This window comes from Equus quagga, chromosome 12 (assembly GCF_021613505.1).
Source record: "Equus quagga isolate Etosha38 chromosome 12, UCLA_HA_Equagga_1.0, whole genome shotgun sequence".
In the NCBI taxonomy this organism is placed as follows: domain Eukaryota; kingdom Metazoa; phylum Chordata; class Mammalia; order Perissodactyla; family Equidae; genus Equus; species Equus quagga.
This window is the reverse complement of record NC_060278.1, coordinates 60161424-60183953: the sequence shown is the minus strand read 5'-3', so window position 1 is coordinate 60183953 and position 22530 is coordinate 60161424. Positions and strand designations below refer to the sequence as shown.

The following is a 22530-nucleotide window of genomic DNA, read 5'->3' as shown; positions in this document are numbered from 1 at the left end:
GCAGGTGTGGGGGCTGGAGCAGGAGGCAGGTGTGGGGGCTGGAGCAGCCGCCCTTGGTCCCCTGCTACCTCCCCAGGTCCAGCGCCATCTCGGTGGTGAAAATCCTTAGGGTGCTGAGGGTGCTACGACCTCTCCGAGCCATCAACCGAGCCAAAGGGCTGAAGGTGAGAGGCCTGGGCAGGACCCCCAAGAGGAGGAGAGGGGCTGCAAGGGCCGGACCCCAGGAACCTGAGCCCGCCGTTGCTGGGGCGCCCGTCTCGTCCCCTTTGCCAAACGGGGATGAGGATGGGGCTGGGCAGTACCATCTCGCCCCGCCCCTGAGCCCCTCCGCCTCTGGCGAGCTGGGGCCAGCCAGCCTTGCACCCCCGGGCCCCCGTCAGTGGGGTAGCGAGGGGGCACGGTGCCAACTCACCTCCCTCCCCAGCACGTGGTGCAGTGCGTGTTCGTGGCCATCCGCACCATCGGGAACATCGTGCTGGTCACCACGCTCCTGCAGTTTATGTTTGCCTGCATCGGCGTCCAGCTCTTCAAGGTGAGCCTCGCCTGCCCCACGGCCTCCCCTCCGTCCCCAGCGCTGCGGCCGGCTCTCAGGCCAAGGCGAGAGCCGGTCCACTCCCCCTCTAAGCAAAGGGAGCCCCGAACCGTGAAATCAGACATCTTGGACTGCACAGTCTTGAGGCTAAGCTCTCTCGAGTCTGGATGCAATCTGCTCGGTTTCCCTCCATGGCCCCTGTGGCCCGCCGGCCGCCGTCGCCGTTGTAGCTGCCGTCTTCCCGGCTCTCCGTGAGGATGAGGGCCCCACAGCCACCCCTCCTGGTTTTCAGCCTTGGTCCCGCCTTCCATCCTGCCAGCATGTCTAGAACATGCTCCCCACCCAACCCCATCTTCAGCTGGGCCTCTGCGCCCCACGCTCCCGGCTGGTGGGTCTGGCATCATTCATCTCCCCCAGGAGCTGCTGAGGGTGGGTGTCCATCCTTTCGCATCAGGGAGCCGACCTCCCTCTCTTCTCACTTTCCTGGGAGAACCCGGCTGCTTGGTCCCTCTCTGGGAACCAGCCCTACGAGGGTGTGCCTCCCTCCGAGCCGATTCCTGGATGCCTCTGGCTTTCAGACCATCACCAGAACACGGAAGTTGATACCTGAGAACACCCTGCCTACTCTCATGACCCAACCTGCTCCTGCCCCCAGAGCGCAGTCTTTTAAAATTGCAACTATCTAATCTCGGTCCAACTTAGACATGCAGTGACATCATCATACAGTCATTCGTTCATTCAACAAACATTTACGGAGGCTTTCTCTGGGCCAGGGCCTCTGCTGGGGCTGAGAGGGTTGTGAAGCAAACCCCACAAGTCCTTCCCTGTGGGCCGGGAGCAGGTTTTGGGGAGAGCAGTCAGGGTGGGGGTCCCAGAGGAGCTTCGAGGGGTGGGTCCTGTTGGTCACTGTCCTCGGGGGCAGGAAGGGCACCAGCTAGAGAACGGCATCTAGACCCAGGGTAGCTCAGCCTCAAAACCTAGTGCTCAGCGATCTGCTCACGGCCTCCTCTTTCTCCTCCTCCAGCCGAGGGCTGCCCCCACCTGCGCCCCCAGCCTCCTCCTCTGCCAGGCGGGGGGGCCCTGGCATCCCCTCAGGGCAGTCTGTGTCGGCCTTGTCCCTCACCCTGGCACCCCTCCCCCCGCCAGGGCCCGTCCCGGAGGAGGCCCACAAGACCCGCCCCTGGAGGGGATGAGCAGCTGCCCATCCATTCCTGCTGTTCCACGCCCCTCCAGCCCCCAGCTCCCCCTGTGCTTTGTCCAAAGACCCCCCCCATTCCCGCCACCTAGGCCGGAGTCCAACCTCAGCAGCAAGTGGCATTTCACGTCACTTTTCACAAGTGGCACCTTGTCACCTGCATTCCGTGTGATGTCCAGACTTTTGACTCTGCTTTCCACATCAAGCCGGGTACTTGGTCTCAAGGCTGCAGAAACCTGCCCGGAGGCAGCTGTGTCCCCTCCCTGTTTCTCCCCGACCCCGTCACCTGCCTCGCCGTCCCCTCTCTGCTCCAGCCACCGTGAACGGGGATGTGGTGGGAGCGGCAAAAACCCGCAGGGTGCCCTCAACTCGTCCTCCATCCGTGGCTGAGGCAGCTCCCGCTCTGGGCCTTTGAGGGAACCGGACTTGAATCCATGGATTGCAAACTTAATTTAGCCACATGGAGACCCAGCAACCAACTGCTTTTGTTCAAACAAAACCTTCCGCAGGTGTCCAACGTGGGTGAAGATACAGGAGAAAGTGCTCTGGCTGGAGTCAGGAGAGGGGTACAGAGACCACCTACTCAGGCCTTGGGCTGGGGCACATGGGGGCCCCTGTTCGATTTTGAGACAAGTTGTATCATCAGGGCCCGTCCCTGTGGCAGCCCCGTGGCCACCCCACGGGCAGAAGGAAGGTGGGAGGTGGGGCACTGCTTCTTGCTCTGGAATGGGGAGACCCCAAGAGGGCTTCCTGCAGCAGTGGAGCCGGGGGGCTCCCTGAGGGAGGAGCAAGGGCCAAGCTGTGTTCTTATTTCCACCCCCCGAGGCCCAGGCGGGGGCCTCAACTAACACTCCTCGGAGGAACGGGCTTCTCAGCCTTGGCAGCGTCTGGTGGGGAAGCTCGTGGGGTGGCTGAGGGCGTGGACGATGGTGAAGGAGAAAGATGGTTCTGGGGCCCACCTGTGGGTCAGGTCACCCCTTTGAGAGCAGGAGACGGGCTCCTCCTTCCTTCCTCCCCTTCACTGCCATCGCCCATTTTTCTATCCTGTTTCCATGACAACAATGTCCCTCCCTCCCTCCACGTCCTGGATGCAGGGGAAGTTCTTCAGCTGCAATGACTTATCCAAGATGACAGAAGAGGAGTGCAGGTGCGCCGTGCTCGGCTGGCCGAGGGTCACCGGCCCAGGGACCTTGTGTGAGGGGTAGGGTGGCCCTTCGGGCTGGGGGCCCAGGGGAGCCTGAGCCCCAGGCCTGGGAGGGACGTTCATGGGGGCTCCTCTCCTTGGGTAACTTGGGGGCAGTGCCCAGCGGTGTCGCCTCTAGTCTCTGGTCAGGACCTTCGTTTCCCGCGCACTCGCTGCCCAGGGGACATGGGTGGGAGGAGGCAGCCCAGCCATGCACACCGGAGTGAGCGGGCCTCCCCACCGCAGGGGCTATTACTACGTGTACAAGGATGGGGACCCCACGCAGGTGGAACTGCGTCCCCGCGAGTGGATACACAACGATTTCCACTTCGACAACGTGCTCTCGGCCATGATGTCACTCTTCACGGTCTCCACCTTCGAAGGATGGCCTCAGTGAGTGAGGGCTGGGGCCTGGCCCGACATGGGCACCATAGGGGCAGGGCCAGGCAGCCAGCTCACCCTTCCACAGTCCCCATTGCACTGTGCCAGGCCCGTGGCAGGTGCTCAACAAAGCCCAGCAGCTCTGATGGTTTGTAGGACTGATGAGCACAACCAGGGGCTCTGACAAAGTGTGCCCAGTCTTCCCACAGGTGTGGGTCTCTCTGCCCATGGGGGAGCCCTACTGGTGGGTTAGGGATAGCTGCGGCATCCCATGGAAAGGCAGGCCCAGCCCAGGGTCTGCTCCAGCCTTGCCGGGCTCAGTCCTATCTTCTCTCCCATCACTTGACCGTTCACAAAGCTTCCTTGGCTCCTCATGGCTGGTGGGATAAAGCCCACCCTTCCTGGCCTGGCTCTCTGCCTCATCACCCCAGCCCAGCCCGTTCTCCCTTCCTTGCCCGCCCAAGGCTGCTGTACAGAGCTATAGACTCGCACAAGGAGGACATGGGCCCCATCTACAACAACCGGGTGGAGATGGCCATCTTCTTCATCATCTACATCATCCTCATCGCCTTCTTCATGATGAACATCTTTGTGGGCTTCGTCATCGTCACCTTCCAGGAGCAGGGGGAGACCGAGTACAAGAACTGCGAGCTGGACAAGAACCAGGTGCCTGGACCACCCGCTGGAGGTGGAGAGCAGAGCCCCCAGCAGGCCTCCTGCCAGCCTGAGCCCTAGGCTCTCGCCAGGGAAGACGCTTTAGGCTGGAGGTGGCCCCAGAACCTCCATTTTATGCCCAGACCCAGCCTCCACCCATCTTCACCCCATCTCCAACTTGAAGCAATACAACCTGGTGGGGTAGGGGTCTTCTCCTGGACGCTCAGGATGCCCAGAGCGCTTGGGCTGGGCTAGAACCCTGTTAGGAATGGGCAAGGGTGACTCAAGGGGAACCCACGGGCCCAATGGGGCTCTTCCCCTAAATGGTCCAGTGGAGTCCCTCAGCCATGAGCTCCAGGCCACAGCTGCTCCTGGCTTGCCCGGATGCAGGGTTCCCTCAAGCCAGTGGATGTGGGAGGAGAGGGAGGGCGGGGCCCCTCGGTGCTGACCTGCCCTGTTGTGTTGTCTCAGCGCCAGTGTGTGCAGTACGCCCTGAAGGCCCGCCCTCTGAGGTGCTACATTCCCAAAAACCCGTACCAGTATCAAGTGTGGTATGCGGTCACCTCCTCCTACTTTGAATACCTGATGTTTGCCCTCATCATGCTCAACACCATCTGCCTGGGCATGCAGGTGAGGGCCAGGAGACGGGGCCTGATGCACGGGGCTGGGCGTGCAGGTGAGGGCCAGGAGACAGGGCCTGATGCACGGGGCTGGGCGTGCAGGTGAGGGCCAGGAGATGGGGCCTGATGCACGGGGCTGGGCGTGCAGGTGAGGGCCAGGAGATGGGGCCTGATGCACGGGGCCGGGCGTGCAGGTGAGGGCCAGGAGACGGGGCCTGATGCACGGGGCTGGGCAGGGAAGGACAGGGTTCCAGTCTGGTTGCCTCAACATGCCTTTCCTGGCACCTGCCGTGTGTCAGACCCTGTGTGGTGGAGCGCTACGCTATGTAGAGCCGTGACCTGGCCCCCGGCCTCGTTGGTTTCCTAATGAGGTAGTCCGAGCATGCACATAGCTGTGGTGACCCTGTCGACAGGAGGGGGCTGCGCAGGAGGATGCGGCAGAGTAGGAAGTAGAAAGCACTTTCTCTGTTTTCCTCCTGCTCTTGCAAATCTGGACAGCTGAGTTGGTTGGAATTTTGGCTTCAGTCCCATGAAAAATGGATTTAATATCCACAGAACAGGGGTCTCTTAGGAGTCAAGCACACTGTCCAGACAGTGTCATAACCAGCAGCATTGTTATCAGTCTCAGTTGAGCGTCTGATCCCTTTAGTCCTGTGTAAATAGAATCGCATGGCTAGGCTCCCGGATCCTAGGAACCCAAGACACACCCAACGACAGGACCTCACCTTGCCAGGTGATGAGGTGGGGAGGGAGTCGCCGAGCCAGCGGGCCCGGATTGTACAGAGGATGATGAGCAGCGGCTCGAGCTTGGGTCCGAGCCAGCCTGCAGGACTGGGCAGTCCTGCCAAGGTTGAGGGGGAGAGGGCAGCCACCAGGTCCTCTGAACTACCCGGAAAGGTTTTGTGGAAGAAGTGGGACTTCATCAACTTTCTAAAAAAAGGAAAGGGTAAGAGATTCCTGGGAAATTCTAGAAGGAGATAGATTGAGGGAGGGTCACAGTGGTGGCTCAAGGGGCCTAAGGTCTTTGCTCTGAGCCGGCTCAGCATCTCTGGGAGCAGCGTGCAGATACAGTAAGCTTGGTGGGCCCTGCGTCCCACCTGTGGTTGGTGGTAAAACCAGCTCTAGAACCCGGGGGTCTTCTCTCCTAGTCCTGTGCCCAGACGATGAGATGGAACCTGTCACAGAGCCATGCTGAGGGGCGTCCCCGCAGTCATCCCCGAACAGATACATAACCACGCTCTGTCCTTGCAGCCCCGGGTGCAGGTGAACCCACTCAGTGGGACCCGGCATCGGGCATCTCCCCTTCTCTCCTCGTCATCTCTTTGTGAGGAGAGGGGCCTCCACTACATGTGGTAGAATTCAGGGATTGCTGAAGTCGGTGCCTAGTTTTATGAGATTAAAAAAAAAAAGGTGGGCAGGGGGCCGAGGAAGAGGGTTGGGGGCCACCCAGGAAGAGGATGGGGCTGTGGGAATGCACCCGCAGCGTGGGAAAGCCCAGCCCTGCCAGTGCTCTGTGCCCTCCCCAGCACTACAACCAGTCCAAGGAGATGAACCACATCTCGGACGTCCTCAACGTGGCCTTCACCATCATTTTCACCCTGGAGATGATCCTCAAGCTCATGGCGTTCAAGGCCAGGGTGAGTGTGGGGCCTCAGGGCAAGAGGAGCAGGCGGGGGCCTTCTCGTGGAGCACCCCCAGCCGCGTTCTCCTCGAGGCCCCTCACCCTGCACTTCTGCTCCCAACCTGCTCACCGCTTTCCCCGCTGCTGCCTTCAGACCCAGGGCAGGCAAGATATTCGGGCCGCCGGAACCGGCCGATGGCAGAATAGATGCTCCTCTCCCTGCCCTCTTCCTCGAGCCCGTCTTACATTCCCCGTCTTCCCTTAAGCTTCTGAAGAATGAGCCCGGGGCAGCGGGAGTATCTTGCTGTCTCTGGTTCCCACGGTGCCCAGCCCAGCCACTCTGTGTCAGTCTGCACCATCAAGCCCCAGACAGGGCTTCATGGGGGGAGAATGAAAGAGCTCCCCATGCAGACCAGGACCCCAAATCCTGAGTCCCAACCACTCCTGAGTCCCCCTCCCCTCCGACCACCTTATGCTCTGGAGGAAGAGAAGTAAAGAACCAGAGGGAGAGGGGCATCCGTGAGTGGGCGCCCTGGAGCCACAGTGGAGAGCAGAGCCATGCGCACCTGCCCTGGCCTGGCCCAGTGGTTCTGATGGGGACCCCCTGCCCCCCGCAGGACACCCCAGCCCCTTCTTCCCGAAGCTCAGCCCCTGGTCCTCCCATCTCTTCCCCCCCGCCCCACCAGGGTTATTTTGGAGACCCCTGGAATGTGTTTGACTTCTTGATCGTCATTGGCAGCATCATTGACGTCATCCTCAGCGAGATCGACGTGAGTACCAGGAGAGTGGAGCCATCACCGGGGTGGGGCTGAAGCCGTTGTTCGGTCCACAGATACTTGGGGGCTTCCCACTGTGTGTGTGGCACGGCACCCCAGGGTTACAAAGATGAGAGCGACAGGAGCGACAATCCTACAGGGCAGACAGACATCTCTGATTCCAGGAGGATGCGAGTGCGCAGGCTGTCCAAGGCGAGAGCTGTGGTGGAGGGAGAAGTCATCTCTGGGTGGGGTGGTCTGGGAAGGCTTCCTGGAGGTGGCGCAAGGGAAGTAGGCCCTGAAGGAAAGGGAGGGGGAAGTGGAGGTGGAGAGGGGAGCAAGCAGGACAGGACGGCTGCCGCAGGAGAGGCACGGGGCAGGCAGTGAATGGAAAGAAGGTTCAGGTGTGCTGGAGGACCGGTGAGAATGCAAAGGGAGGAGGCGTCAGCGGTGGAGGGGCTAGGACTTCATGTCGCAGGCAGTGGGGAGTCACTGAAGGTTCCTGAACAGGCTGGTGGAGGGATTAAAGCTACACCTCTAAGACGTGAATCTGAAGGTGAGGGTCAGGAGGTGAGGGGGCCTGAAAACGGGGGCCCTATGAGGGAGTCAGCCATTCCTTTACTCCTCGAATACTGAGTGGGCCCTTCCCACGTGTGCTGGAGATCCTGCAACAGACCAAGCACCGGGGGAAAAGACAGCAAAATGCATCCCTAACCTGTCAGGTGTGCCCAGGACATATCGTGAAGAAAAGTAGAGCAGGTTAAAGGCTTCCCGTGGCAGGAACAGGAGGGTGGGGTGGCGAAGATGTTAAGCAAAGGCCTGAAGAGAGCCAGGGAGGGAGCCACACAGGGACCAGGGCCAGCGCGCTGCAGGGGCCAGAGAGGGTGATGCAAAGGCCCGGCGGCAGGAGCCCGTGCTGAGCTCGAGGAAGAGCAGGAGCTCAGAGCAGAGCATGGTGGGCATGAGGTCAGAGAGAGAAGTCAGGAGCCGGATCCCTTAGCCCTTGAAGGTCACATTTAGGCTCTCGGGTTTTATTCTGGGAGAGATGCGAGCCCTCTCAGGGCTTGGACTGGGTCTGACTTGAGTTCTGAAAGGATCACTCTGGCTGCCGTGTTGAGAGCCAGCTGTTGAGGTCACAGGGCTGCCCCGGGGAGAACCATCGGGGGGCTGCTGCACCAGTCCAGGTGAGGGGTGGTGCTGGCCACGATGCTGGCCGTGAGGCGGGTGAGAAGAGGGCAGCATCTGGATCCATCCGGAAGGTCGAGCTGATGCTATTGGCTGATGGACTTGATTTAGGGTGAGAGGGAAAAACGTCGAGGATGACTAGAAGGATTTGTGCCCGATCAATTGAGCTTCCATTTACTGGATGTGGAAACTGCTGGAGCGGCAGGTGAGGGGCAGAGATCAAGATTTCGGTTCTGGACCTGATAGTTTAGGATGCTTACTAGCTGCCAAATGGCCATACCAGTCGGCTTGAATTTACTAGAATCTAGAGTTCAGAGGCGAGGTCAGGTCAGAGAGTGCAATCTGAGACTCTGGAAGGAAAGCCAGCGTTCGAAGTCGTGGAAACGGACGTAACAGAGGAGGTATTTAGAGAGAAAGAGTCCCCAGCCTGAGCCGTGGTGGGCCCGGTGCTCAGGGATTGGAGACAGGAGGAGGAGCCAGCCACGGGTCAGAGAAGGAACTGGCCCTGAGGCGGGGGAGGGGGGGGGCCACCAAAAGGGGGAGCTGTCTGGACATCAAGGAGACAGGAGGTGAGAAAGTCCAGGGAGGTGAGAGCCCAGCACTGACTCGATTCAGCGGTGACCTTGATGCGAGCGGTGACATTGGAATTATGGGGACGATCGCCTGGTTGGAGCAGACTGAGGAGGGAAGCGAGGATGGGAGTCTGGATGGTTCTTTGGAGGCGTTTTGCTACAAAGAGAAATAGAAGTTGGAGGAGAATGTGGAGCCAAGGAGAGTTTTCTTGAAAATGGAAGGAATTCCAGCATATCCTCGGGCTCATACAGAAGTCTGGTGCTGGGGGTGGGGGGGGGGGGGGGGTCTGCAGGAGCAGAGTCCTCACCTAAGACCCGGCGTCCAAGGGGAGGGGCCGGGTTTAAGAAAACAGTGGTTCCCCCATGGCAGCAAGATGGGGCATAAAGCGATGAGAGTTGGGGCTCAGATGGTGGGAGAGGAACAGAGACGCCCAAAGCCTTCGAGAGGAGCCAGCAGGAATTGGTGAATGCTGGGTCTGGGGCCACTGGGAAGGAAGGATTCCAAGGTGATTCGGTATCTCGGGGCGGGGGGGGGGGGGCCGGAACACTCACCACCATCCCGCTCGGGTCCTGCGGGTCTGGGGGAGGGTCCAGGTGGAGACAGGGTGCCAGCAGGTGGAGACGCAGGAGGGGAGCCGAGGTCCCTCTGCGTCTGACACGTGGTGGCCGCTCCATAAACACGCTAGTCCCTGAGATGTGGAGGTGATGGTCGAGGCCTTGGGTGGGACCACGGGACCGTGAAGGAGTTGAGATTCCTGCAGAGTTCAAGCCAGCAAGGCCACCGGGTTGGCCATTAGGAAGCCACCAGTGAGCAAGGTGACAGATGAGCAGTCTGTGGGGCTGAAGCAATTACGGGGGATGGAGCAGCGACTACGGGGCGAGAAAAACAGGGCAGAGAGCACGGTAAGCAGCTTCCACGAGGAGCTGGGTAGCGGGTAGTTCCTGGAGAGTGGCCGACGCCAGTTCACGTCTGGAAGTGGGGACTGCAGATGGAGCCAGCGCCCAGGGGGGTTCGAAACGTGTGCAAAGAGATGATCCAGGACACAGAAAAGGTCATGATTCAGAAGAGCAGAAGAAGGAAGAGCGTAAGACAGAGGTGAAGTGTGAACAGGAGAGGGGGAGAAGGAGGAGGGGACGTACATCCCGGTGCCCACCAGGCTGTCTAAGGCGGTGGGTGAGTCCACAGCTGGAAGGGAGGACGGTGGACCTAGGGCGTGAATTAACTCTTGAGGAATGGCTGATGTGATGAATCCATGCACAGGAGGACTGATGGGGTCGCCACGCAGCCATGAGCGGGGGTCCGAGTCTGGGGTGGGCCTTCAGCACAGGTTCACCCTAGAGTCATGCTCGGCAGCCCTGGAGCCCGGAATAAGGGGTCAGACGCCAGGAACAGCGAGGTCTCGAGGGCCAGCGTGTGATTGGAGTGTCTCGGTGCCAGCAGAGGCATCATTGGAACGGAAGGCCCCTGGGCCCAGGCTGAGCCGGGAGGCACATGGCTCCGGGAGCTGAACCCAGGGACACAGATAGAGAGGATGAGGCCCTGGGGATGCGACGAGAAACAGCAGCAGGGGGCAGGGAGCAGGTGTCTGCTAGAGAGGTCTGTGTTCAAGGTCTTAGAAGTCGAGCCCTGCAGGAGTGGCCTCGCTGAGGATCTCAAGCTGAGGGTCACGGCAGGGTGAAGGACAAGAGAGGGGACAGGGAGGTGCAGATCCGAGAGTCAGAGTTCTCCGAGCCCCCCACCCACGGCCATGGTGGGATTCCACTCAAGGGGCGGCTGTTCTGGCCTTGAGGGGCCCAGCAGGGAACTAGCCCCAAAGCCCCCCACAGGGGACTCATCGGTGTGTGGGGCGTCCCCCTGCCTAAGGACAAGCACTTCAGACGCTGCCGGCCCAGGGGGGAGCCTTATGGTGGGGGGTGGGGGAAGGATGGACACTAGGGACCCCGGGGGGGCCGGGCGAGGGAGCAGCTGAGGGAAAGTCTGGAGTCCGGGAGGAAGGAGCCCCTGGCAGGAGACTCCTAGAGGCTGAGTCCTGGGGCAGCCCCTTCTGGGGACTCGGCTGCCAGGGAGGGCCTGGCCTGGGGATCCCGCTCACCCCTCGTGCACGCATGTTCTATATTTCCGTCCATGCTCAGGTTTTGCTGGGTGACGGCATCCTGAAGGCCCCTTGGTTTGAGAGCAGATTTGCTCACCAGCACGATCGGGAGAGAGAACTCTAAATAGCACAAATGCCAGATAGTTACCTCTGCAGATGTGCAGGGGGGCCTGGATCAATAGAACAGTGTCTTTGGCGGCGGACGACCAAAGGGGGTCATCATTGGTCGTCATTTGAGTTTTAGAAGAAACAGATATCCCTTACGAGTAATGTTTCCTGGAAGTCACGTTAAGACTTTAAATTTAAGTGTTCTTACATTCCTGACATGCAAACCAGAGAAAAGACGAGGGCAGCACCGTCCGTTAGAACTTTCTGCAATGATAGAAATGGTCTGCTCTGTCCAGTACAATAGCCACTAGCCAGACGTGTGCCTTGATCACTCGAAATACGACTAGTGCGACGGAGGAAATGAATTTCTGATTTTATCTAATTTTCGCTGTAATTCAAATAGCCACGTGGGCCTAGTGGCTGCCACGCTGGCAGCACGAGTCTAGAACTGTGGTTGTCACTCCCTGGCTGTGAATTAAAATCACCCGGGGTGCCTTGAAACCTCTGAAGCTGGGCCCATGCCCTAGAAGGTGACTTCATGGGCCTGGTGGGCACCCAGCAGAGTATATGTGGTTAAGTTATCTGTGTGACTCTGACGTGCAGCCAAAGCTGCGAGCCAGTGGTCCGGGGAGTGTTGCCTGGTGGGGAAGCCCATGGACTGGGCACAGATAACTGGAAGAGAAAACAGGGGCTTCCCCTGTCCCAGGACTCCAGAACAAGGGCTTCTCCTGAAATGCAGCCTAAGGGAGAAGCTCAGAGTAAACAGGGAAAATGCTGCTCCCACACCCCCGACACCTGCTCTTCACGAGCCTGGCCGCTGAGACGGAAGCCTTGGTCCGCTTCCCGGGATGGAGGCAGAGAAGCATCTGCTGTGGGGGCGGGGGGGTCTCAGGCTCCCCCAAGGGGCCTTTGTCCCTGGAGGATGGTACTTCCGCTGGGCCTCAGTGACCCCAGGGAGCTGGCCAGCATCCCTGGACTCAGGGAGAGATGGGTGTGAATCTTCTCCTAATGACGAGCAGGTGCCCCGTCAGGGATGTCCCCAGCATCACTTCAGCCACAGCCCCTGCCAGCTGTAGAGGCATCTTGGAGATGAGAAGGGACCTGTCCGTGTCTGGTCTTCCCTCCTCTTCTTGCTCCCTTGTCCCCAGCCTGTTGCCTCCCTGTTCCCACAGCTTCGTCCTCACACCCGCCCACCCCCTGCCCTTGACTGGCAGACACTTGGGGTCTTCTGTCCCAGCCTCCCTGTCTTTTTCTCTCTTTAACTCTTCTGTGCGTCCACCCTTTCTGACTCCTGTCCTCACCTCCCTCCCACTGTGTCCCTCCTCCTCTCTCCCCTCCCTCCCCTCCCTTCGTCTCTTCTCTCCACAGACTTTCCTGGCCTCCAGCGGGGGACTGTATTGCCTGGGTGGAGGCTGCGGGAACGTTGTAATTCCAGGCTGCACGAGCCTGCCCTGCACGCCCGCCAGCTCTCTGCCCTGCAGCCTGCATGCTCAGGCCTGGCCACGCGGGTTGCATGGGGCGGATCCCACGCTCGGGGCTCCCTTCCGCAGAGCAGGCCCCCAGAGGGTCCGGCTTAGGGTGGTGGCCGGGGCTCTGCAGTAGAATGTGCATGGACCTAGTGGCTTTCTCAGAGCCCCAGGAAATGGGGCCAAGGGTCTCTCCAGCACCTTCTGTGAGGATGGGAACATCCAGAGAGAATTGTGACTGCTGGCTGGCACCGGATCTTAGTGACAGCTCACCGGCACGAGGCCTTTGGGGACACAGGGAGCTGGGCAGTGGGGGCTCTCCCCTCCAGAGTTATTGGGGTGTCTAAGGCTGGTCCAAGGGCAGAGGCTTGCCCGGCTTGGGACAGCTGTGTGCTGGGTGGGGTGATGGGGAGTGGCCTAGTTGAATTGATGGTGACTGAGCAGCCAAGGTCTGGGGAGGGGGCCCAGGAGAGCGGCCAGGGTCCTCGGCTCCGCAGCAGCTTGAGGAGAAGGCCAGACGAGGCAGGAGGCCCCAGAAGGGCGAGCAGTGGGCCTGGCAGCAGCCTTCCCCCAGGGCGGGACCCTGTCACCCCTCCTGAGAATGGGCTCACCGCACGGCTTGGCGCTCCACGCCCGCCCCCCTCCTCCCAGCTGACCGAGCCCAGAGCTGAGCCCCGAGGGTCTCGCCTAGCGCTCAGCGGGGGCCGTGAGCCAGGGCTGGAACCCCTCCCCGCCATGGACATCTCCCCAGCACACACACAGCGCACCGCCCACCCCCCACTGCCTGCCCCTTCCCTCCCCCACCTGAGGGGCCGCCCCCAGACTGACCCCTGGGGCTGCCGCCCCGCAGGACCCGGACGAGAGCGCCCGCATCTCCAGCGCCTTCTTTCGCCTGTTCCGTGTCATGAGGCTGATCAAGCTGCTGAGCCGGGCTGAGGGGGTGCGCACCCTGCTCTGGACCTTCATCAAATCCTTCCAGGTGTGCACGGCCAGCCCACCCAGCCAGGGCCCGGCCGGGTCCACACGGGGACCCCCGTCATGGCACTTACCTGGGCCCAGGGTGGAGCTCAGGGGGAACTCGGGGTCCCCGGTGAGCTAAGGGAGGGGCAGGGCTGGGAGCAGGGGGGAGCCCCAGGCACTGACCCTCTGTCCTCACCCCCAGGCCCTGCCATACGTGGCTCTGCTCATCGTCATGCTCTTCTTCATCTACGCGGTCATCGGCATGCAGGTGAGAGGAGGTGGGCCCCGGCCAAAGGATAGGTCTTGGCCAGGCTAGGGGGGCATCGAGGACCCTGGAGAGGCCTAACAGCCTGCAGACTGGACCCTGCCCCCTCCCTGCCTTGTTCATCCATTCATCCGGTCAGCCCAGGGCTCAGCCGCGTGAGAAAGGAGGCTCCCGGGGGACCGCAGGCTGGTTGGGGGGAAGCAGTCCAGGAGGAACCTGGGCACGCAGATGGACAGCAGGGCCAGGGGGCATCTGGAAGGCCCCGACCGGAGGCCCGGGTGGTCTCAGTCCACCCTCCCCAAGATCCTTCTCCATCCCTGAGTTGAGACCCTGAGTCGAGTCCCTGAGTCGGCCTGCTGTTAGGAGCACTGGCCCGCTCTCCTGCTTTCCTTCACCTTCATGGGAAGTGCTTCCCCCAGCCTCGAAATAATCCGGTTTATTTGGCTTCAGGTCTGGTATGGCCTGAAGGGTAGGGAGCTGGGGGGTTGGGGGTCGGGGAGTAGGGGTGAAGCTGGGCAGGGGCGGGGGCGGGGTAGAGAGGGCGGGGGGCCGAGCTGAGAGGAGACATCTCTCTCAGTTCCAGAGTCCGGGTCCTTTGTGCCTTTCAGATGTTCGGCAAGATTGCCATGGTGGACGGGACCCAAATCAACCGGAACAATAACTTCCAGACCTTTCCGCAGGCCGTGCTGCTGCTCTTCAGGCACGAGCCCCCTGCCCCCAGCCCCGACCTGGCTCCAGGCTGCCCCAGGAGCAGGGCTGGCTTCACGGGCCCTGCGAGCGGAGGGCCGCGGCGCTGCTGTCCCTCGTCCCGTCTTGAGGTGTCAAATGGATTTTGGAAGGTGGCCAAGCTCACCAGTCTACAACCAAAGCCGCTTGTACAATCATTTTTGAATAAGTGGCCCCGTGTCTTCATTTGGCTCTGGGCCCCACGCGTGACGCAGCCGGTCCTGAGCAGAGCCAGCATGGGTCCCAGTCTCACCCCACTGAGTCAGGACCCAGAGGTCAACCGTTCCTTCAAGGGAGCGGTGAGGCCTCGATGGCCTCTGACCCTGCCTCCCCCTGGTCAGCACAGCACTCTCTCTTGCTGTCCCCCACCATGGCCTGAATCACAGATTGATTTTGCACCCCCCCATCCGAGAAACCCCTTTTCTTCAGTTTACTCCTTCTGCAGTGCCCCACGGGGCGCAGAGCAGTGGGGCTGCAGCACAGAGGGGAAACTGAGGCCCAGCTCACTCCGAGCTGCACGGTGAACCTGGGGGCCTGACCTCCCCGCTCCTACCAGGCTGTCGGCCTGCTGAGGGGCCGCTGAGAGTGGATGGGCCAGCAGGAGCCTCTCTCTTCCAGGTGTGCGACAGGCGAGGCGTGGCAAGAAATCCTGCTGGCCTGCAGCTACGGCAAGCTGTGCGACCCGGAGTCTGACTACGCCCCAGGCGAGGAGTACACGTGCGGAACGAACTTTGCCTATTACTACTTCATCAGCTTCTACATGCTCTGCGCCTTCCTGGTGAGCTGGCCGGGCGGGGGGCGGGGGCCAGGAGGGGGCCTGGAAGAGCTGAGGCCTGAGGGAACCCGCCGTCTCCTCCCTGGCCGTCTCTGTCTCTCATCTCAGAGATGCAGGCGACAGGAAGCTCGACTGGACTCTCTCTTGTTCCGGTCATCCTGGCTGTGGCTCGGTTTTCTGAGTTCTTGTTCTTGCTCCGAAGGGCTTGCTAAGAGGTTTTTTGCCTTTTTTGGGTTAGCGATCAGTAGTCGAAAGAATGTAGCGAGACTCCGTCCTACATAGGGAGGGCTCCCCATAGAGCCTCTTGCCCTTCCGTATTCCTAGGAAGATAAAGTTGCCCTGCTGCAAGGAGGCTGAGATTGGGGAAACAAGGTCCTGCAGGAGGCCCCAGCGGTGTTAGGAACAGCCCCAGGTTGTCCTGAGAGTCCGGGGTTGCTGTCTGTTCGTGTGGACAGCAAAGAGACGGCGGCGTCCACTGGGCGCTCGATCCGTCACTCTTTTTTCTTTCCTGTATTCACTCAAAATAGTTGTTTGAGTGTCTGATGTGTGCAGGCCTGGGCTCAGGGCAGGGGATGAAGGAGACTCAGTCTCAGCCCCCTAGGAGCTCGTGGGGTCCAGGGGAGTCCACGTGTAAGGAAACCTCGCAGTTCAAAGGGACACTCAAGATAGCAAAGGCAAGAGCCGTAAGAGGGAGGCACGGGCCGGGGGCACGAAGAGGGGAATCGTGTCTCGGGGGAGGTGAGAGGCTGAGGTGAGAGCAGCTCCAGCTGGGTTTTCAAGACGGCCCCAAGAACCACGGCAAAGAACACCGCCTGTGCAAGAGCCCAGGGGTGTGGCATGGATCGCTTGTGTGGTTCAGAATTGCTCAGGCAGGGAGAAGCTGTGGACCCCGCGTCCGGGGGGCCCCTCCCCGCCCCTACCTGCTCCCCTGCCTTTCTGTGTTGCAAGCCTCGCTTCTCCTCCTGCAGATCATCAACCTCTTTGTGGCTGTCATCATGGACAACTTCGACTACCTCACGCGGGACTGGTCCATCCTGGGCCCTCACCACCTGGATGAGTTCAAGGCCATCTGGGCAGAGTACGACCCGGAGGCGAAGTGAGTCCAGGCTGTGGGCTCTGCACGGGGCCCTCCCTCGCCTGTCCCCCGCTCCGTCCTAGACCCCGCCCTCGTGTCCCATCGGGAGTCACTCTCCAGTTTAAGAAGGAGTCGGCTGGTCCTCCCTCCACTGTCCGAGGCCCCAGACCAGAGAACTGGAGTTCCGCAGGGTTGGAAGGGACCCCACAGCCTCCCTTTTATTGGGATATGGTCATCCAGCCTCAGCTTGGACGCTTCCCGGAGCAGGGAGCTCAATACCTCACAGGCACTCTGGGCCCTGGCTACTCAGTGTGGTCCACGGACCAACAGCATCCAAGCAGAGCCCCCGGCCCACCCCCGGCTGACCGAATCAGAATCTGCATTGCTATTAACCTGGTCCTCGGGGCACTTGTATGCACGGCTAAGCTTCAGAAACCCTGTCACCTTGCATTCTTTCTGAAAAGGAATAAGCTCATATTGGATGACTGTTTCCCGGGTGGCAGACACTGTGCCAACATTACATGCATCATCTCATTTAATCCTGACAACAGCCTATGACACAGGTCTCCAGCTCTCCACCATCTCTGGAAGTGGGCTTCCACCTCCCTTGATCCGTACCCTCTACTTCTCTTAATACAGCCCAAGAGCCCCCGGTCAGTTTGACCCAATCCCAAGGAAGGCTCTGCCATGTGGAAAATGAGGTCCGGATTCCAGGCCTGGAGATTCCATATCTGAAGGAATTCTGGCCTCTCTCTGCCCAAATAAAGAGAGAGGTGGTGGGCAATGGGGCCCAAACACTCTTTCTTCTTTGAAAAGGGAGCTCAGCTTCCACTTCATAAGCACGGTTGGAAGATAGGGAAGCGGTCCCCTGTCTCCTGGCTCTCGGCCCCTTGGCCCATTCTCTGAGCAGAGAGGGAGGTTCCAGGTGGGGTCGCCAGGTGCGTGAGTCTGTGTGTCCACCTGCAGGGGCAGAATCAAGCACCTGGATGTGGTGACCCTGCTGAGGAGGATCCAGCCCCCTCTGGGCTTTGGGAAGTTCTGCCCCCACCGAGTAGCGTGCAAGGTAACCAGAACCACGGAGAGGGGTGCCCTCCTGGGAGAGGAAGAGGCCCCGTGCCGTGGGGTGGGGAGCTGGGGAGAGCCTGACTGCGTGAGTCATTTCAGAGTGTCCCCCAGCTCGTCTTTTCATCTAGTCATGAAGGGCGTCCTCGTCGGCCTGCCCCCCAGCCCTCATGCCCCATCCCCTCCCGGCCCACACAGCGGGTAAGGATGACCTGCCAAGCTTTGCCTGGTCCCGGCTTGGCAGTGAGCCCTGCCTCTCCCTACACAGCGGCTGGTGGGCATGAACATGCCCCTGAACAGCGACGGCACCGTCACCTTCAATGCCACCCTCTTCGCCCTGGTCCGCACGGCGCTCAAGATCAAGACGGAAGGTGAGGGTCTCCTCCCCTCTCTCAGAGGGTGAGTCTTCTGGCCCAGATTCTCCCAGATTCTCAGAGCTAAAGGTTGGAACCAAGAGACGTGGGGAAAAGCAGAGAGAGGACCCCAGACCACGGCTGCAAGATCCTCAGGGCTCAGAGGGAGCCCGAAAATTCTCTACGGGGCAGAGGTCACTAAGGATCTGTTCCCATACAGCTGTGTCTGAACGGGACAGAGAAGTGGCAGTGTTCGGGCAGGGCTGGGGGCAGGAGCGAGGAGCCACTCAGGCAGCACTGGGCAGACTCCATGAAACCCACAGGTCCCCACCTACCGGGAAGACAGCCGTGGTGGGAGCAGGGGGAGGGGAGCAGGGGGTCTTGGTGTGTCCCTGAGCCCTCACTCAAGGCTTGGCTGTATCAGAGCCGTCCCCCTGGACCACTGCAGGCTCTGAGATGGCCTCAGGCCAGGTTTCCTTGGGCAGGCAAGGAGAGGAAGGCCAAGAGTCAGGAAGGAGCCGAGTTAGAATGGCAGAAGGCGGCCTGGGGGACCTTGAAACAGACCACAGGGCATGGGGATGTGAAGGCTTTTGGCGGGAAAAGAGAAGAGCAGGAGATGGCAGCCTTCAAAGTCACTGGAAGCTGAGGCCGGTGGGGAGTGAGTCCACGGCCCCAGGGTTGGGCTCTCCCGGGGGACAGGATGCCCTCCCCCATTGCCAGCGCCCAGCACAGCTGCTGCCACAAAAGGACCCCCAGGTGACATTTGTTGAGTGAGACTGGGGAGTATTAGACGGCTATGCAGGTGCAGTTGGCTTGGCCTGGATGACTGTGGGGCTTCTCCTGCCTGTCCCTTGCCCCCAGGCAACTTTGAGCAGGCCAACGAGGAGCTGAGGGCCATCATCAAGAAGATCTGGAAGAGAACCAGCATGAAGCTGCTGGACCAGGTCATTCCTCCCATAGGAGGTGGGTGCTGCTCGGGAGACCGGAGTCCAGAGGCAGCAAGGAAAGGGGATGAAGGACTTGCCCAGGAAGCCCTGCGGGATTCTGAGGATGGCCCAGACCCTCCGTAAATACTGTGGAGAGACCCCAAGGCGGCCATCAGGGCAGGCACCGGCCTCAGGGTGGAAACTGCCCACCAACCGAGTCAGCGAGAGGAGGGGTTTCCTAAAGGGCCCAGTCCTGGTACCCCCGCCTCCCACTCGGACCCTGCATGAGATTCCCACCAGCCTTCAGGACACCCCTTGTTGGCTTCTCCGCAGATGACGAGGTGACGGTAGGGAAGTTCTACGCCACGTTCCTCATCCAGGAGCACTTCCGGAAGTTCATGAAGCGCCAGGAGGAGTATTATGGGTACCGGCCCAAGAAGGATGTCGTACAGATCCAGGTAGGGCCAACCCGAGCTCCAAGGGACTCCAGCTCCTTCTCTGCATCCGTGAGGGCTGGTGATGGAGGCGCAGAGGGAAGGAGGGAGCCGGGACGAGTGAGGGAATGAGATGAGAGCTCTGGATGGTTTCAACCCTAGGAGGAGAGCCAGGAGTTCTTCCATCTCTGGATGCTAGGACCAAAGGAAACAGGATTTGTTCAAAGGAGAGATTTGAGTCAGATAATAGCAGTGTCTCCGAAGGAGGCAGACATCCCAGGGGCACTTCTAATGACCCATCGGGTGTGCAAAGAAATTCAGAACCTTGTTTTATCTCATCTGCTTTTTATTTCTATTTTTCGGTGTTAATTATCACACACATAACTTAGAGATTCAAAAAATATACGTGCATTTGGGCTGTGTGCTCAAAATTTATTTCACTTGCAATATTTACTTTGAGACAATCTCACAATTTTAAAAGTTGCACGTATAGTATGAAAACCTTTTCTCTCTGAATCATTGGAGAGGGATTTCCGACATGATGATGTTCCATCGACCCAGGACACTTGAATGTGTATTTCCTGCAAAGATGGGCATTCTCCTACATAATTCTCCTACATGACCACAATGCAACCACCAAAATCAGGAAATCGACACCGATGCATTACCACCATCAAATCCTCAGGCCGCACGCAAGTTTCGCCAGTTGTCCTAATAATGTCCTTTATAGCAAAAGGATCCGGTCCTGAGTGACGTGTTGCATTTAGTTGTCGTGTCTCTTTCGTCTCTTCTATCTGGAACAGTTCCCCAGGCTTTCCTTGACATGACCCTGACACTTTTGAAGATTACAGGCCAGGCTATCCCTCGGTTTGGGTTTGCATGATGTTTTCTCATGATAGATTTAGGATATGCATCTTGGACAGGAATGTCACACAAGCGATGCAGTGTCCTCATTGCCGACTATCAGGTGACACCAGTCTTGATTTGTCCCATCTCTGGAGATATAAACTTTAATTAGCTCAGAAAATTGTATTAATGGCATATGCAATCAAAAGAGATCATTTGTCCAGAAGACTGTAGTGAGTAAAAAGATTTCTCAACCTGGAGGCCTGGGAGGGCCTGGAATCACCCCATGAGCAACCAGTAGGGTCTGGACCATCCCAGAGGCCAGAGCAGGACCTGGTGGTGTCACGGAGCCCTGGGACATCGAATGAGCCAGGAGAGAGGGTGGGGCCAGAGCTGGGGCTTCTGGGAAGCCCTGAATGCAGGGATTAGAAAGAGCGGGGCCAAGGGACTGGCCCCGTGGCAGAGTGGTTAAATTTGCACACTCCACTTCGGTGGCCCAGGGTTTCGCCGGTTCCGATCCTGGGTGCAGACATGGCACCGCTCATCAGGCCATGCTGAGGCGACGTCCCACATAGCAGAACCAGAGGCACCCACAACTAGAATATACAACTATGTGCTGGGGGGCTTTGGGGAGAAGAAGAAGGAGAAAAAAAAGAAGATTGGCAACAGATGTTAGCTCAGGTTCCAATCTTAAAAAAAAAAAAAGAGAAAAGAAAGAGTGGGGCCGTGGGAAGCAGTCTGGTCTCCCCCCTGGTCTGGAGGGGTCACCAAGCCTCTCCTCTGTCCCCAGGCTGGACTGCGGACCATTGAGGAGGAAGTGGCCCCCGAGATCCACCGCACCATCTCAGGAGACCTGACGGCCGAAGAGGAGCTGGAGAGAGCCATGGTGGAGGCTGCGATGGAGGAAGGGATATTCCGGGTATGTGGAGGCCGTGACCGTCCCTTGTGTTCCAGGCACAGGGAGCGGCAACGTCCCACAAGACGGAGGGCCGGCAGCCTACCATACTGGAGGGAACAGGGAAGCTGAAGACACCCACTGCCCGCATCTCTTAGGACTCAGAATCAATGACCCAGCCCAATGGAGATGTCAAACATAGCACATCCTTTCCCAGCCTCCTCTGCTGAGCTCAGCATCTTCCTCCCCACCCCAAAAATCTGAGTCAGCATGCATCTCTTGGAAGCCCTCCGTTACCAAATGCCTCACCTGCTGCCAGTGATGCTGGTCCTCGACCCTTAGCTCTGTCTAGGGTGTCTTATGACACTGTAGGGCTGGAAGGTCCTTGAATGGAATGGTCCTAAGATGACCACCTAGTTAAACCTTCCTGGGTTATTCACGAGGAAAAACGGTGGCCCAGAGAGATGGCAAGAGATGCCCAATATCACTTAGCAAGTGAGTTTCAGAGGCGGGATGAGAACCAGCTCTCCAGACTCCCAGTTCAGTGCTCCCTCCACTACGCCGTGTTTCCCTATCTGGATGCGTGTGTGCTCTAGAGCTCCTCAGGTACATCCTGTCCACCCCATCACCTTGAGAACTCTCTGAGGGGGGCATGTTCTCTTCTCTGGCATTGCTGCCTGGTCCATTCTCCTCTGGCCTTATAGGAGTTGTCTCCTAATAGCATCTCTTGTCCCCAGCGCCGTGGTCCTGAGGCAGCAGCCCCCGGGCACTCCCAGCCCCCAGCCCCCAGTGCTGCTTTCATCCTCCGCTCTCCTCCTTGCCCCTAGAGGACCGGAGGCCTGTTTGGCCGGGTGGACAGCTTCCTGGAGAGGACCAACTCCCTGCCCCCCATAATGGCCAACCAGAGACCACTCCAGGTTACCGAGATAGAGATGGAAGAGCTGGAATCACCCGTCTTCTTGGAGAACTTCCCTCAAGATCCGAGCACCCACCCTCTGGCTCGTGCCAACACCAACAATGCCAACGCCAACGTTGCCCGTGGCAGCGGCAACAGTAGCAACAGCCAGGTGTTTTCCAGGTAGTGACGGTGGCTGCCTGCCCTGGATGCAGGGGCACTGGGGTAGGACCGGGAAGATACAGTTGATGGGTTCCAGGCTTTTTGGGAGAGGGGCACCCCGAAATGGGTAGGGTGTCCTTTGCCTCCCTCTGTGCCATTTGGGGTCCATCCTCCTCAATGCCAGGGCAGCCGGGACCGCAGAGAGCCCATGGCCAGCAGGGGGCAGCCTCGTGTCAGCGCTGGTGCCGGTGCTGTTCATTTATTCCATCACCCACGGAGCATCTGGGAGCTGACACTTATTGAACGCATTAGCTTAGAAGGCGAGGACCTTCAGGGCCAAACTGCTACAAAAAAACTGAACAATTCAGGTTCAGTCGTGGGATCTGGGTTCCTTGGAGACCCCACTGTGCTGGTGGTTCCTCAATTTACCAACCCCGAGGTCTAGACTAACTGGAATCTGTGACTATGTAAGTGTCATGGAAAGAGCAGGATAAAGGGGGCATCTCAGCGGGGCTCCGAGCAGAACTGTGTTCCAGGCAGCAGACAGGTGACTGTGGTCTCTCTGGCCTGGAAAGGAGGAGTCCCATGCCCTCAGGAATGGCAGGAGGGGGCGGAAGTCAGGGGAACAGCTGCTTCCCCCCAGCCAGGGCTGCCTGCATCCCCTCCCCATCAGAGACCCTTGAATTCAGCCCATGGCCCTGCAGGGAGCCTGCACCTTCGGGCGCAGGGGAAATACAGAAGCACAGACCTGGGCCTGCCCCCGAAGAATGATAGTCTTGTTGGGGGATGCG

The 22530-nt window shown here is 59.5% G+C and overlaps 1 protein-coding gene across 1 annotated transcript in view; it reads left to right on the top strand.

Annotated features, from left to right (window-relative positions):
• CACNA1S (calcium voltage-gated channel subunit alpha1 S) overlaps positions 1-22530 on the top strand; it is a 69275-nt gene that overhangs the window by 44348 nt on the left and 2397 nt on the right. Inside the window, exons 21-40 of the mRNA XM_046679932.1 lie at positions 77-164; positions 425-532; positions 2822-2874; positions 3157-3303; positions 3756-3957; positions 4417-4575; positions 6092-6202; positions 6873-6956; positions 12268-12324; positions 13216-13344; positions 13528-13593; positions 14199-14290; positions 14935-15094; positions 16060-16187; positions 17133-17229; positions 17497-17599; positions 18443-18544; positions 18841-18965; positions 20578-20706; positions 21510-21760. Coding sequence (XP_046535888.1) covers positions 77-164; positions 425-532; positions 2822-2874; positions 3157-3303; positions 3756-3957; positions 4417-4575; positions 6092-6202; positions 6873-6956; positions 12268-12324; positions 13216-13344; positions 13528-13593; positions 14199-14290; positions 14935-15094; positions 16060-16187; positions 17133-17229; positions 17497-17599; positions 18443-18544; positions 18841-18965; positions 20578-20706; positions 21510-21760 — 2391 coding nt within the window. The remainder of the gene's footprint in view (positions 1-76; positions 165-424; positions 533-2821; positions 2875-3156; positions 3304-3755; positions 3958-4416; positions 4576-6091; positions 6203-6872; positions 6957-12267; positions 12325-13215; positions 13345-13527; positions 13594-14198; positions 14291-14934; positions 15095-16059; positions 16188-17132; positions 17230-17496; positions 17600-18442; positions 18545-18840; positions 18966-20577; positions 20707-21509; positions 21761-22530) is intronic.